Raw genomic sequence first — 16712 nt, forward strand, 5'->3', positions numbered from 1 at the left:
CTGGGCCGTTAAAAATTCAACAAAGCAGCCTAGGGAGCAAGTGGACTAGGCTGATTCGCCCAACCAACGAGCCTAAACTTAAGGAAGCTACTTATGATAAGTTAAGGGAACGTCCAACGATTGACCCCTCAGACTCCCATGCACAAAAACGCAGAGCAGTGTGTATTAATGGAGTCGATCAACTCCCATCGGCGGCGGCTGTCTCCCAGCCCCGCCGTCAGCCATGAATTGCTTAAGCTGGAACTGCCGGGGGCTTGGGAACCACCGGCGAGTTCGTGAGCTTTCAGAATTAGTGAAGGCGAAAGGTCCCAGGGTGATCTTCTTGATGGAAACCAGGAAGAAAAAATCATATTTGGAGAGATTGAGATGCCGGTTGAAGTACGATAATATGTTCATCGTCCCAAGGAGGAATTTAGGGGGTGGGCTGGCTTTGCTATGGAATAATGATCTTAACTTGCATATTAGGACGTTCTCGCCGCGACATATCGATGCTGTGGTAAATCCAGGAATTGATGACGCCTGGCGCTTTACGGGGTTCTACGGAGCTCCTGAAGCGGCCAACCGGGAAGATTCTTGGTCAGTGTTGCGACACCTCGGCTCCCAGTTTGTCTTGCCTTGGGTGTGTATCGGAGATTTTAATGAAATCACAAGAGTGAACGAGAAATCGGGAGGGGCCATTCGTCCAGAGAAACAGATGCAAGACTTCAGAGATTGTTTGGATGTTTGTGGTCTTAAGGACCTGGGTTTTTCGGGTCTGCCTTTTACTTGGTGTAATAGAAGATACAATGAAGCTTTAGTTTGGGTTCGCCTTGATAGAGCGGTGGCTACGGTAGATTGGATTCTTAAATTCCCCACGGCTCGCCTTCATCATTTGCCAGGTTCGTCCTCGGATCACAAACCTTTATGGCTGGTTTCAGATGATCTCCAAACCCGGTTTAATCGAGCTAAAAAACCGTTTAGGTTTGAGGCCATGTGGCTCAATGACGAGCGTTGCGAGGGTGTGGTTCACTCTGTTTGGGATAGGAATATAGGCGGAGACCCAGTGAGTAGGGTAATGAGTAAGGTTGGGGAGTGTCAAACCCAACTTAAACTTTGGGACAAAAACGTTTTTGGGAATGTTCGCAAGGCTTTGGCTAGAAATAGAAAGCTCCTGGTTTTAGCAGAAGGTGATTCCATGGCCGGCAAGAATCATGCTCGGGTTAAACTCCTCTCTGAGGAAATATCTAGGCTAATGGACTTCGAGGAACGAATGTGGAGCCAGAGGTCTAAAACAGAGTGGCTAAGATATGGAGACCAAAATACTAAGTATTTCCACTGTCGAGCAACGGAGAGAAATAAAAAGAATTTTATCTCGGGGCTGGAAAACGCTCATGGGGAGTGGATTGAGGGGGAGGAGCAGATTGGGGTGATGTTGACTAGTTACTACTCAAATCTTTTTTCCACTGCTAACCCAACAGAGTTGGAATCAGTCCTTAGAGGAGTGCAACCAAGGGTGTCCGAAGCGATGAATTCGGAACTGCTAAAACCTTTCAGAATGGATGAGGTTCACATTGCTCTCAAGCAAATGAAACCGGATACTGCCCCTGGTCCAGACGGTCTCCCGCCTTTATTCTATAAGAATTTCTGGGTGAAGGTGGGCGCAGAGGTGTCGGAAGCAGTCCTTTCAGTGCTAAACTCTGGTACCCTTCCTCCTCATCTAAACCACACTTTCATTTCTTTGATTCCAAAAAACAAAAGCCCCAGGAAAGTCACTGAATTCCGGCCGATCAGCTTGTGTAATGTGTTATATAAATTAATTGCAAAAGTATTGGCAAACCGTTTAAAACCCATGCTGCCTATTCTGATCTCTGAGTCCCAGAGCGCCTTCATGTCCGAGAGGCTCATTACAGACAATATTCTTATAGCTCATGAGACTCTGCATTACTTGAAGACTAAAAGAACGGGGAAGATGGGTTTTATGTCCATGAAGCTTGACATGTCCAAAGCTTACGACCGAGTCGAATGGATCTATTTAGAAAAGATCATGGAGAAAATGGGATTTAACTGCAAATGGATCAACCTTATTGCTATGTGTATCCGGTCTGTGACGTATTCAATTATGCTTAACGGTCAACCACACGGCTTGATTACTCCAACCAGGGGGCTGCGTCAAGGCGATCCATTATCGCCGTACCTTTTCCTGCTAGTGACGGAGGGTTTACATGCTCTGTTTGAAGAAGCAAAGGACAGGGGAGAAATTAGGGGTGTCTCTTTATGCCCGATGGGTCCGCGGATTTCTCATCTTCTGTTTGCGGACGATAGTTTAGTCTTTTGTAGAGCCACAGTTGCAGAATGTGTTAAGATTCAATCCATTCTCTTCAGATATGAGCATGCTTCTGGACAGAGCATTAACAGAGGCAAGACAAATCTTTTTTTCAGTTCAAATACACACCCGGAGGTTCAAGTAGCCATAAAAGCTTTTCTGGGTTTACCGGTAACTTCGAGATTTGAACAATATTTGGGATTGCCGTCCTTAGTGGGCAGATCAAAAAAGAAGTCTTTTAGTCTCATCAAAGAAAGGATTTGGAAGAAGTTGAAGGGGTGGAAAGAGAGGCTCTTATCGCAGGCTGGTCGCGAAATTCTTGTCAAGGCCGTCATCCAAGCGATCCCTATCTACACTATGTCCTGTTTTAGGCTGCCAAAAGGTCTGATCAGTGAAATTGAGACCCTAATGAGAAAATTCTGGTGGGGTTATAGAGGGGACCAAAAGAAGATACATTGGATCAGTTGGGAAAAATTATGTCAACCCAAGAAGGAGGGTGGGATGGGCTTCAAAGAGTTAATCAAGTTCAATGATTCTATGCTTGCAAAACAGATTTGGAGACTCGGGAATAATGAGGGGTGTCTTTTCCATCGAGTGTTCAAGGCCAAGTTCTTTCCCAACTGTTCGGTCTTTGACTGTAAGGTTTCCACGAAGGGTTCATACGCCTGGAGAAGTATTGTTCAGGCTAGGCACGTTATGGATTTGGGCTCGGTTTGGAGAATAGGTGACGGGAAATCAGTTAAGATCAGGGGAGATAGGTGGCTCCCCCAAAATACAGCCTCAAAAATAGTGTCCCCGATCTCTGTTTTGCCTCCCGGGTCGATGGTGTGCGACCTCATTAATCAAGACGAGCATCTGTGGAAAAATGATTTGATCACACGAGAATTTTTACCCCATGAAGCCAACATAATAAAAGGCATCCCCCTAAGTGACCGAAATATCCCAGATAAACAGGTGTGGCATGCCTCAACTCATGGAGTCTTTACAACTCGATCTGCTTACAAGTTGCTGGCTCTGGAGGAGAGGAAAAATTTCCCAACGTGCTCTACAAACAGAAGATCCAGCAAATTTTGGCAAGGCATCTGGAGTTTGCAGGTACCGTACAAGGTTTCGTCACTTTATTTGGAGGGCAGCAAATGAAGCTATTCCAACCCTGTACAATCTGCAGAGAAGGAGGGTGGTTCAAACCGCTTACTGCCAAAATTGTAAGGCTGCTTGTGAGGATACAGTACACGCATTATGGGGCTGTCACAGGCTGGTGGTGGTTTGGGAGAAGGATGCGGAGCTAATGAAGTGTTCAAGATTTAAGTGCTCTGTTTTTGCTGATTTACTGGAGTTGTTCTTCTCTCTAAGGGACCGAATAGATGTAAATCTATTATGCATAACTATGTGGTTAGTCTGGAACAGAAGAAACTCGGCTAGAGTCGGGGACTCAGTGGTGGAGCTTCATCACATTCGGGCTAAGGCAGAGGTGTTCTTGCTGGACTTTCAATCGGCCCAGGGGCCAGAGCACCGGTTGCCAACTGCTTGCACTAGTGCAGTTAGGTGGAGGCCCCCCAATTCCCCTCTCTTCAAAATTAATTTTGATGGAGCGCTCTTCAGTGATCTCCGGGCTGCTGGCCTAGGCGTGGTGATTCGTGACTCACGCGGGTTGGTGGTGGGAGCTTTGGCTGAACGCATCCCAATTCCAATGTCTGCTGCTACGGTGGAAGCTCTTGCGTGTCGCCGTGCCCTTCACTTTGCAAAAGAGTTCGGTATTAGTGAGTTCGTTTGTGAAGGTGATGCGGAAGTTATCATTAGAGCTTTACTGGCTAAGGAGGTGTTTCATCCTGAATTCGGACATGTGTTGCAAGACGCCCTTGTATTAGCAGATAGTTTTCGAGCTTGTAATTTTGCTCACATTAAACGTGTAGGTAACTCGGTTGCCCATTTTCTTGCTAGACATGCTAAGTTTGGCATTGAGCTACAGGTTTGGCGTGAGGCCATTCCTGAGGACATAGCTCCCCTTGTAACGAGGGACTCTTTGTAACTCCTTGTTTTTTCCTTCTTTCTTTCTTAATATATTTTGACCTTCGGGTCTGGTTTCTCAAAAAAAAAAATATCTAATAATATTTTAATAAACTCTTAATTTAGTTGGATTTATATATGAATATTAGAATTGATTGAGTATAGTTGAATAAGTATGTGATAAAATGATGTGTCATGTTGGATTATAGGAATAAAACATAGAATTTACATAACATCTTTACTGAATTTAATCTATATTCTAAAGAAGACTTATACGAAGGTTGAGGTTTTTTTTTTTTGTTTTTTTTTAGTATTAGATTCTTTGTACAAAAAAAAAAGAAAAAGAAAAAAAAATCTTATATTATATGCTCATTGATGAGTGATAATGCTGAGATGATGAGTAAAAATTCTTATATTATGCTCGCTGATGAGTGATGATATTGACCAAAACATCTTTGATATATATATATATATATATATATATATATTATGGAAAGATCGAGAACTTTTATTATAACGAGAAAAAATTCAGTTCATCTTGAGTCACACCCGACTCAATTAATGAAGGATTTTCTACTATCTAAATTACAAAATTATCCAAAACATTTACGTTCTTGGCATATTGTGCCAGGATACCTCTTTGATATTTAAGTTAATAAACATAGAATTTTGTGATAACAAATACAAATTTTTTTGGCAAGGTCTTCCAAGTTCTTAAGTTTTCGAGAATGGTCATATATGTAATTATGTATTGGTTAACTTTGTGCCAATGCATTGGACACAAACTGTGTCCTAAGGCTTTCAAAGATTTAACTTCGTGGTGTTCCGAGATTTACACCTTTTTTTGGCTTAGAAAATTAGCCTAATAACATATGTAATCAATATCTGATAACATATGATGAGATTTTTCCAACGAACTTAATCAACTATATTTTTTTCGTGAGTTCTAATTAACTCAACTAATAAAGTCTTTTATAATTGAATAAAAGATATAAGATTCAATTCATGTCTACACCAAAAAATTGATTGGTGTCTTAGTTTAATAATAAAGTAAAAATCTCTTAAAAAAATAAAACTACGTTTTTTTTCAAAACAAACCAAAGAAAAGAAAAAGAAAAAGCAAAATGTACATGATTTATACCATTTCAAAACTTTTATTTAAGTACATACCTTTGGTGACAATGACGGATATGCTTTTTGGAGGAATTATGAGGTGGCATGATTTGTGCAACATAAAATGACACAATTTATATCATAACTCGTTCACATAATAAGTTATAAGTGGTATGAGATGATGATGAGTTTATATGGAGACATTTTTCTACCATTTACAACTCACGACATGAATGAATTATAACACAAATTAGTCACTTTATGTGGCACAAATTATATCACTTTATGTGATACTGGCATAACTTTTTTTGGAAATTGCAATACACAGTACACGCATGCATGATTCGTGTTGCAGGGCATATACCATGTCCTGATTGGCATCTCGTCCGGAATATTAATGGCACTTTATGCAGTTTTGCCGACACACGCGCTCTTTGCCTAGGAGAAAGTGCTAAGAATTTCATTCTTGGGCTAGTGGTGCTGGTTTTTCGCTTGTGGGCTAAATAGGGTCCATTAATCAAACAAGTAACAAACAAGACACGGGCTGGGCTAGTTCTGGTTTATATATGGAGAATTACTTGATATAGTTGGGCCCATATGTGAGTCTGAATATTCCTACAAGCTGTACCTTGAGCTTTTGGGTTCATATTCTCACTCAAAAAGGGCCCAAAAAAGAAAGGAGCTTGGACTCGGCTGCTCAAAAATCAGGGCTACACTCACTCCTCCTCATATTGTGTCCCTGCCTTTTGTTAACTTTTTTTTTTTTTGGCATATTATAAGCTGTATTTTTTCTTTCAACACAAAACTTAACTACAATTCTTTATGGGTTATATCTTTCGTTTATCAATTAAATTCAACCATTTGATTACATTGGTCAAAGAGTCATGTGATTGAATTTGAAGATAACATTGTCTATGTTATATTACTAATGCTATCACGTGGTTGAATTTGTTGAGAAACTTAAATATACATAAGAACAAAAAGTATTTCAGTTTAGATCAAGAGAAAGAATTCATTAAGATTTAAATAGACTAGCTTTTGGTATATCAACATTTAAATACTCAGACATTGGTGTTTGACTGTTTGGATTGCACTCAAAATTAAAATTCTAATTAATTTCACTTGAGTGAGAGTCAAGTGAGTGACTTGCAAAGTCTCTGACTATTTTATTGTTTTGCTCAAGCGGTCTTGAACTTTGCTTGAGCAAACATGGTACTCTTCAAACTCTTTCAATAACATTTTGACAGAATTTCTTACTCATAACCCTAGCCTGAAATTGGTTGAAATTCTTCTTCTTCTTTTTTATAAATAATTCCAGCTTTTATTAAGAAAAAAAGATCTGGCCTACAAGCCTCTTGGATAGGAGAAGGCAAAACATGCATATCACAACAAAAATGAAATGTAACAATAGTATAGCTAATTTGGATAGTAGTCTAAACCCAACAGAAATCACTTAACAAAGGAAATACTAAGTTCAACAATATTACTAAAAATGATGTTTACAAAGACTAAGTTTAACCTACTAATACGTTGAAATGCAACCCTTGATTTTTTGTCACATGAAATATGCATTCCAACCTGAGAGTTAACAAATTGGGAATGCAAAATGTTAATGAAGTATTTTATCTCTGAACACTTCAGTAAAGATATGTCGAGATTCCAGATGCACCGACAAGGCGACAACCTTGACCGTTGTTGATAAACTAAACTGATAATATATATATATATATATATATATATTTGATATTCTTTTATTCACGTAAACCTTTAACTCTTAACTTAGTCTAGGTGCTGCATAAATATATATATATATATATATATATATATTTTAATTATTTTAGTCAAGTTTGTCTGTTATTTATTTTGAGATTTCCTAGGTTGATGATTGTCATTACTCATTATTATAATATAGCCTTGAAGATATATATTGGATGTCACGTGGAACTTATCCCTATCATCCTCTCAAATCTTCCATTTTTTTCTAGATTTTAAGGACTTTTGTGTTGCATTCACAAAAAAGAAAAGGGCTTCTGTGTGTTCGTCTTTTGATAGATCTTCTTGATTGTGATGGTCTTGAGATAATGGAAACTGTTCATGTCTTCATGATCAAGACTGCAATCCTATGAAGCAGAGCAGTAGGTGGAATTGTGTAAAAAACACAATAAAATAAAATTTATATAAGGCCATTTATTTTTAAATTAGAATTTGAGTGAAAGATGATACAAAATCATCCCCTCCTATTAAATTCTTTAATTCATTTATATTTTTAATTAAATATAAAACATATGACATTTTGTTTTTATGTGGTTTAAATATAAAGCAATTAGATTTAAGGATTTAAATGATAGGAGATTATTTTCCAAAAAAATAGAACATGAAGGAAAGGTGTTACTTATCTTTTAATGAATTATTTTTCTCTATAAATAGGGTGAAGTGGGAGGTAGGGTTCCAAGTTCCAACCTCTAATACCACCTAACAATACCATGGGTATCGCTATCACTGACACAATAACTTGAACACAAAGAACTGTAAAGATATATATAAATATATATATATATATATATATATATAATTAAATCATTATTATTAGTAATATTTATCTTCGTCAACAAATATAACAATATTATATTATTACAATCCAAATCCTATCCATTACTTGCAAAGTCGCCCAAAAAAAAAAAAAATATATATATATATATATATATATATAGAGAGAGAGAGAGAGGGGGGGTGAATCTTTAACATAGAAACTACCTCTAGGCTTTTAGATATTTTCAAGAGTTTTATGTGCAACTTTTTACTTTCAAAAGTTCAGAGTTCAAATTTCCAAGTAAATTAAAATAAGGTTAGGTTTATGTCAAAAATTAAGTATGCTAAATCAATATGAATTTTTATGCACATACAAGCAGATTGTCACATTTTCAACTAGAGTAGTTGCAAGAAAAAAGTGAGGGATCAAAAAAATTCAACATTGCTTCATGACAGAATCATTACAAAATGTCTAAAACAGTACTGAAAAGCTTTGAATGAGTGGAAAGATATTACGTGCAATAAAAGTTTGAATGGCACCAAATTCTACGAGTCATATGAGTTTGATATGATGAGATAAACAGTTCCAGAATTCATTTTTCGTGCGTGTTATAATTGGATTTTGGTTCATGTCTTAGTCTTCAACACCAAAGAGACCGACCATATATGTGTGGATCCAGCTAGACTAAAAAAAGCACTCCTCAACCAAACCATATAGATTTATGTGAATCAGAAGCATATACCAAACGAAAGGTAGTCCTTGATGAATAGCCTGTTGGAAGATATTCTTATAAAGAAACATTATCTGATGAGCAAAATTTGGGACCTCAAAGAGATAGGCCAACAGTTTTTGAGTGGATGTCCTCAATTAATGGGTGGACATGTGTTCTTTATTTGTTTCGTTTTACAGCTTGCCTTGCACCAAGTTTGATTGTGTTTTTATTTTATTTTTATTTTTTTTGGGAAAGTGACTATGTTATATATATTTGTTAGAATAATTAACATTTCCTAAGATTATCAACGACAACAAAAATTAACATTTGGTGTCACTTAAACATTGTCAACGTCAAGAACTTTATAACTAGATTGACATTTTCGAATGTTTTTAATGTCAGTGTCCAATGTTAAAATCTCATCCTCTAATCTAAATATCAAATTGAGTGGTGGTAGCTATAATGTTATACAACGTGTGTATGAAATGAGAAGGTATTTGGTATTAAATGATACCATATCAGCAGTACCAAAATTCAATAAATATGAGACGTGTCAGCCAAAAATAACTACCTTACTAACAAATGAAAGACAAAATAACATAGTATTATTTGATACAAAATACTTTTTCATATGAAACACATAATGCCAAGTCATTTGAAATCATGTTTTAAAAACATGGTTTCAACGTTTTATAACTATAATTGAGATAGTATTTTTAAAATACGATATCATAAAAAGTGCGTACAAAAGAGTGCAATTAGAAATATATAACAACATAAACTAACACACTGACATAGTCACACATAAGTGGAGTAATTTTTAGATAGACCCAAAGTATTGCTTTGAGCTCTCACAAAATAAATGAACCTCACACATGGGTACCACCATAGAGCCCACACCATTTGTAAGAGTCCGGAGCACTGGTACGCGTCTACCTAAGTATTTTTCTAGTGTCCACCACCTAACAACAACCAGCATTTGACATGGGAGTACGGCTAGAAGTAATTTCCATTCATGTAACCTAACTTCCGTACATGCTGATGCGGCCAAGCGCTATGTTGGAGTCAACTAATGTTCAACATACTATCGATCCCTTGGTCGACATTTAAAGAAGATCAATAATTCAACGTAATAGGCACGTCGGTCTTTGTTTGGCTATCATTTTTTTGTTGACTGAACCTTTTTTTCTTTTTTCTTTTTTGATTAGTGATTTAGGCAACGACAACGTATTAGTTATTATTAATTTATTATATGAATGTATAAGATCGTTCATTTTGAACTGTTATTAGCCCCCATCAGTCGTGTATAATACTATAATTATTTTAAATATGATAATATGATGTTCGGTGTATGGGGTTCGTAACATAGGTGTAATCTGATTTTTAGTTTTTACACGCATAAATAGTTTTTTTTAATAATTTTTTTTTTTTTTTTTTGTAAAATAAAAAGAGACAGAGATGATGCAAATTAATTAGGTCAATGCTAATTATCAAGATGTCGAAACTACAAGAAACGTACTACCTTATTTATAGGCCTCCTTAAAAATGGTTTTATTTTATTTTATTTTTATAGTCATAATGGGGATGGAAAATTTGAACAAACAGTTGAAAATAATAAAAAGTGTCATACTATCAATAGGCTTGACTCTTTAAAAATACTTAGTTTAGAGGTTGTGGGAGGGTCGAGGACCAAGGTACCCTATCCAAAGATAAACCTGCCAATCCAAGCAAATAAACGCAATCAAACCTTGAAGATCACACTTACCCGAGGAGGACTAAGAGACCAAATGGCAGCTGGCACCTTGAAAAGCCGAGGATAAGAGAATAGATGACAAACAAAAGAGTACAAGACATACAGAGGTGGAGGAAGGAAGTTTCCTAAAAGAGACACCTCCCACATCTACATTCAATACTCTGCACCAACTTAGTTGACTGCATTAATGGGGAAATGACATATAAACAGTGACTTCACAGCTCACAGCTCTTTCTCCCACCTCTAGAAGGATCCTAATGGGACAAGCATCCAAATTGTTCCCCTGAGACATATAGATAGAGGCCTAAGATGCAATGGAATGGATTATATAAGGAAAAAAAAAAAAAAAAAACCCTTAGAAAGAAGGGATGAACATTTTCCAAGAAAAAAGACATAAAGAGAGAAAGCAAAGGATCACTCTGAAAAATATATCACCCTTGCTTATTAATGAGAGATCTATCCTTGAACTTGCCCAAGGAAGAGTTTATAATGAATTGTCGTTCTTTTCATTCATATTAGCCATTTTGGTTCTATTGGTCCTCGGCTTGTAAATTTCTTAGCATTGCAATTGACTCGGAAGCTCACTTTTTTAAAAATTCCTTGTATTGGGCTTGGCTTAAAGGACTGAGAACCATTATTTTAAGTGGATTGGGCTTTTCTTTTTGAGTCCTTACAGAGGTAATAATCAGTGTCTATCAATATTGAAAGATGCCTAGATAAGACTCAAATTTTATCAAAGTATTGAATATTTAAGTTTGACTTAATAATAAAAATAAAATGTTCAAGCTCAACCCACCGCTATTTATGAACACAGCCCTCTGCCAAGAGTTAACTACTTGTTTAGAGAGAGAAAGTACTGTAGGCCCACGGACAAGCCGAGGGGCTAAGCCTGGACCCAACTAGGTCTAAACCAAGATTACATTTTTTTTTTTTTTTTTTTTTTGAGAAACCAAGATTACAATTTACAACTATTAGACTGACAACTTTGCGAGTTGTGACACCTAACTATACTCAAGGCCTTTAGCCCCCCTCTGTTGGATTTTTCCCACAACGTTATTTTTCAATTTAGAATAATTAAAATAATAAGTAAAAATTCGTACAGCCTACTGTAAGCTTGTTATATTATATATTGTGAATTGTTGAAATATTTTATCATTTTTAAACCACAAAACAAGCTAATTTTTTTATTGATGATCGAAAGAAAAAAAGGGGTGGGAAACTAAACCAAAAATGCTTAAGCTAATTAGAGTTTTCTTTAGTTTTTTCCATACTAAAAGATGAGGTAATTTTGTTACTTATAATTTAGTAGACATGCTAGAGGATATTCTATCTCATCTTAATACTGTAATCTTATTTGATTTGACTATATTTTCTTAATAATATTTATGGTGTTCTAAAAAAAAAAAAAGTTAATTTTGTAACTTATAATCTAATAGACATGTTAGATGATATTCTGTCTCATCTTAATGTTGTAATCTTATTTGATTTGACTATTTTTTTCTTAATAATATTTACGGTGTTCTAAAAAAAAAAAAAAAAGTAATTTTGTAACTTATAATCGAGTAAACATGCCAGAGGATATTCTATCTCATCTTAATGGTGTAATCTTATCCAACTTAACTATCTTTTCTTAATAATATTTACGGTGTTCTCAAAAAAAAAAAAAAAAAAAGTGTGTTTTTAAGGTGAACTTGGGAACAACTGAAGGAAAACCATAATTCCCATTTATGTCACAAACCACATATAATATTGTAAAAGATATTATTAAGTATTGGATGGTCCATGTCATGCTGCATGCTTTGTAGGCCACGAGATAGAGAGAGACTATGTTTGGTTTTACATACAGCTCGTGAATACTGATGAGATAGAAAGTAAGAGGGAAAAAGAGTGAAAGGATGAGGGTGTTTTGTCAGGTTTTGTCTTTGGGGTCACTTTCTAGTCCCTAACCCTTGTGAAAATCTTTGCCGAGTTGTCTCTGAGTAGTTGGCAATTAAGAACGTCTAGACCTTGTCCTATTGATGGACTCTCCAAGGTCCTCTACTCTTGGTCTTACATATTACTATTCTTCAATCTCCCTTCACACATAAAAATAAAAATAAAAATATAAAAATTTATTTTTATTTAATACTGTATGATTCATCTCTCATAATTTCTCTCTGACTCACGCGTACAAAGTACAAACACCAGGAAAAAGAAAACATTGTATAGAGTAAAAGAAGAAGCTTGTTAACAAAAGAGAATAGCTAAGAATAGAAACTTAGGAATGAATGGTGTTACAGCTATTGAACCAGATTACACTGAGTTTGTTGAAGTTGATCCCACTGGAAGATATGGAAGAGTATGTTAATATAACCTTTGTTGCTCACTTTTGGTTCTTGCTTTCTCTCTGTGTTTTTCATTGCCTGTTGGTGTTTTATGCTCTTAGTAACATGGTGTGATTTTTGAGCTCCCCATATTTGCTATTTTTTGCAGTACAATGAAATTCTTGGCAAAGGAGCTTCAAAGACAGTGTATGAGGCTCTCTTCTCTCCATATTTTGCATACCCTTTTCAAATTTCTGCAAGTTACCTACTCTTTTGGCATTCTATATGTTATTCTATTAATATAATGGTTTTGCAAATGAATGGGTGGTTGGGTTGTATTAGAATTGTTGCAGTTATAGAGCCTTTGATAAACATACAAATTCTGCAAGTTAACTACTTTTTTTGGCATTCTATATGTTATTCTGTTAATTGGACTTGTTGCAGTTATAGAGCTTTTGATGAACATATCCTTTTCAAATTCTGCAAGTTATCTACTTTTTTTTTTGGCATTCTATCTGTTAATATACTGGTTTTTGCAAATGAATGGACCTATTGCAGCTATAGAGCCTTTGATGAGTATGAAGGAATTGAAGTGGCATGGAATCAGGTAAAGCTCTATAACTTCCTGAAAAGTCCTGAAGATCTTGAGAGGCTGTACTGTGAAATTCATTTGCTCAAGACCTTGAAACACAACAACATCATGAAGTTCTACACTTCCTGGGTTGATATTGCTAACAGGAACATTAACTTTGTCACTGAGATGTTCACCTCTGGTACTCTCAGACAGTAAGCATCATAAAGTTCAAAACTTTATTGTTTCTCACCAATTTTTTTCTTATTTTTCTGATCTGGGATTTTGAAATTTATTGGATTTTCAATGCTGGAATTGTTTTGTAGGTATAGGCTAAAGCACCGGAGAGTCAACATTAGAGCAGTGAAGCATTGGTGTAGACAGATTTTGAAAGGCCTTCTATATCTCCACAGCCATGACCCTCCTGTTATCCATAGGGACCTCAAGTGTGACAACATTTTTATCAATGGGAACCAAGGGGAAGTCAAGATTGGTGATCTTGGCCTTGCTGCAATCCTGCGTAAATCTCATGCTGCTCGCTGTGTTGGTAAGCTTTAGTGTTTTAAGTTTCCCTCAAAGCTAGAAACTTGCTTACAATTTCAGAATAGTTCACTTAGAATACAAGTATTTCTGTATATGTAACCACCATCAGTTTGGCATGCTATTCTTAGACAATGAATCAATCTGGGAAGAGTTTTAGTAGTTTGTGATTATATCCATTGGTTTTCTTTTCTTTATCAGGAACGCCAGAGTTCATGGCACCAGAGGTTTATGAAGAGGAATACAATGAATTAGTAGACATATATGCTTTTGGAATGTGCATCTTGGAGATGGTAACCTTTGAATATCCATACAGTGAATGCACCCACCCTGCTCAGATATACAAGAAAGTTATCTCTGTAGGAACTCAAAACTTTAAATTTTCTTTCCAGATTGAATTTTGTCTCCACCAACTAATTACTTATTGCATCTTGTATGTAGGGGAAAAAACCAGAGGCTCTTTATAAAGTAGAAGATCCTGAGGTGCGACTGTTTGTTGAAAAATGCTTAGCAACTGTGTCCCGTAGGCTCACTGCTAGGGAGCTTTTGAAGGACTCTTTTCTCCAAATTGATGATTATGGATATAATTTAAGTCCAATAGGGTACCGAGGAGATTTTGATGAATTAGGCCCTCTCTTAAGAGAACCCCACTACGGAATTTATCATAGTAACTGCTCTTTGATCAACGATTATGGCAATTATCTTGGTTATATACCTGAAAATGATTTTGAAGCAAGTGAACTTGATCTCTTCACTTGTCAAGAGGATGAGCATTTGGCAGATGTTGACATCGCAATCAAAGGGAAAAGAAGAGAAGATGATGGCCTCTTTTTAAGGCTCAGAATTGTAGATAAAGAAGGTTAGAGTTATGACATAATTTGTTTTATTATACCAAAATGCCACTTTTCTTCTTTCCTTAAATGATATAAGTAAGCACTGAGACCAAATTGAGCATTACTTTCCTCTGTGCAGGCCGTATTCGAAACATCTACTTCCCATTTGACATTGAGACTGACACAGCATTGAGCGTTGCGGCAGAAATGGTGGCAGAGCTTGATATCACTGACCAAGATGTGACAAAAATAGCAGATATGATTGATGGTGAAATTTCTACCTTGGTGCCTGAGTGGAAGAGGGGGCTTGGCATAGAGGGAAGTCCACATAACACAAGTGCAAGTTTCTGTCACAATTATGTTTCAAATGGTTCTCTATTGGATTATGTGTCATCAAATAATCCAGGTGCCAAGAATCTGCAAGTTCTTCAGTGTTCTAAGCAAGGAGGTGCTGCTGTCCATGGCCGTTTCGAAGAAATTACTTATCAGGTAGAAGAGTCTGAACAATGTGTCACTGAAGGTGCACCAAAAACATCAAGCCAGTCCGGTGTTGGCATCCATTTTGCTGACATCTGGGCTCAGCTAGACGGGCCGGAATTGAGTTCACAGAGGTCAAGAGAGATCCACTGGGATGAAGGAAGTAAAACATTGGACCAAACACCCTTTGGATCAGATGAGAGAATTATAAATGTGGATGATCAATGTATATCCAATGCAAGAAACTCTCTCTCCACAACCACTTCAGCTGACTATGCCCTCTTGGATGATTCTGAGAATGAAATTAGGCAAGAATTAAGATGGCTCAAAGCAAAGTATCAAATGCAGTTGAGGGGGCTTAGAGACCAACAATTAGGAGCAAAATGGAAATCTTCAAGCATGTCTCCAAAATCGCCACCATTGGATTCTCCCCCACTAAAGAGAGAGAGCAATGAAACTATCCTGGAATCTTTGTCCCCTGGGAAGCATTTCACTTCAGATTTTCCCGTTGCTGCTGATAAGAAATGCTCCAGTGTGGCAAACCAAAGTGAAAATTCTGAGGGAATCAATGAGTCTTTTTGTCCTGAGAAGATGTTTACTGCCAAGAATTTCTATTCAGGAGTTTTGCTTCCACACTCTCTTCACAGGGCAACTTCTCTTCCAGTTGATGCTGTAGATGTTTAAAGCCTGCCAAATATTCAGTTTCTTCCAATGCTGACACCACAACCTCCAAGTTTTTCCATCAGAGATGTAACTTCCAAAGATTGTAGGTCTGTTCCCAGGTGAGATCGTTTCACTTGGTTTTTTTGGAATTAATGTACATTACTCACTAACTTTGAAGTAAACAAGGTTTCCAAAATTTTATGTTCACCTCACAAAAGAAGGGAGATCCATTGATGACACTCTGATACTTACATTGAATCCCTTGACATAATGATTTAATGTAATTTGAAAGAATGGCCTATTGCCTGTGATGAGGTTACTTGTTTATCACTTAAAGAAGGTGAGAATCTGGTTTGTCTTGGCCAAAATGAGAGATTATATCAGTCTTTTTGCATTTGCTTGTTTGATGATTTAGTTAATAATTGACACATGTCAGCTCTGCTTGGCTTACAGAATGATTTTGGAGAAGCACATATATGGATTATGGACCTCTACACGACTTTTCCTATATATGGACTTATTGGGAAATTAGACGTATCTCATTGTAGATGGAACCCATGGGACATCCCAACATCATGTCCAAACACCACCACAGGCACCCCTCTCAAGGCCATGTTCCACTTTTGTCTTCTGTATTGGCTGCACACCTTCTTGATGTGTGACCATAATGCCAACCTCCCAACCTCCCAATCCTAGGGATAGAAAAATCTGAACTTTTTTCACAATCCTAAAGACCTCTATCAATGTTACACGCAGTATCATTTTCAATTTTATACTGACCACTTTTATTATTATACCAATTACAAAATGTTGCAAAACTTTTTTTGTCACTCTACTTATTGTATCAATGGACAATGGACAATGGACAAACGGCACCACATAGTTCCAGCCTTATCAATGACCTCTAC

General features: G+C 36.7%; 2 protein-coding genes across 3 annotated transcripts; both read left to right on the top strand.

Annotated features, from left to right (window-relative positions):
• Positions 1-223: 223 nt before the first annotated feature.
• LOC126690356 (uncharacterized) lies at positions 224-4331 on the top strand. Its single transcript, XM_050385461.1, has 2 exons — positions 224-3397; positions 3471-4331. Exons 1-2 carry the CDS (start codon positions 224-226, stop codon positions 4329-4331), a joined length of 4035 nt encoding a protein of 1344 aa, XP_050241418.1.
• Positions 4332-12439: 8108 nt separating this feature from the next.
• Positions 12440-16198, top strand: LOC126689404 (probable serine/threonine-protein kinase WNK9). 2 transcript variants are annotated; one of them, XM_050384581.1, is made up of 7 exons: positions 12440-12755; positions 12890-12927; positions 13279-13327; positions 13618-13838; positions 14033-14190; positions 14273-14690; positions 14804-16198. In XM_050384581.1, exons 1-7 carry the CDS (start codon positions 12685-12687, stop codon positions 15823-15825), a joined length of 1977 nt encoding a protein of 658 aa, XP_050240538.1. In that variant the 5' UTR covers positions 12440-12684; the 3' UTR covers positions 15826-16198. The 2 variants fall into 2 exon arrangements, with proteins under 2 accessions (XP_050240538.1, XP_050240537.1); XM_050384580.1 differs by having other exon boundaries at positions 12451-12755; positions 13279-13506.
• The last annotated feature ends 514 nt before the right edge of the window (positions 16199-16712 follow it).

This window comes from Quercus robur, chromosome 6, assembly GCF_932294415.1.
Source record: "Quercus robur chromosome 6, dhQueRobu3.1, whole genome shotgun sequence".
NCBI lineage: Eukaryota > Viridiplantae > Streptophyta > Magnoliopsida > Fagales > Fagaceae > Quercus > Quercus robur.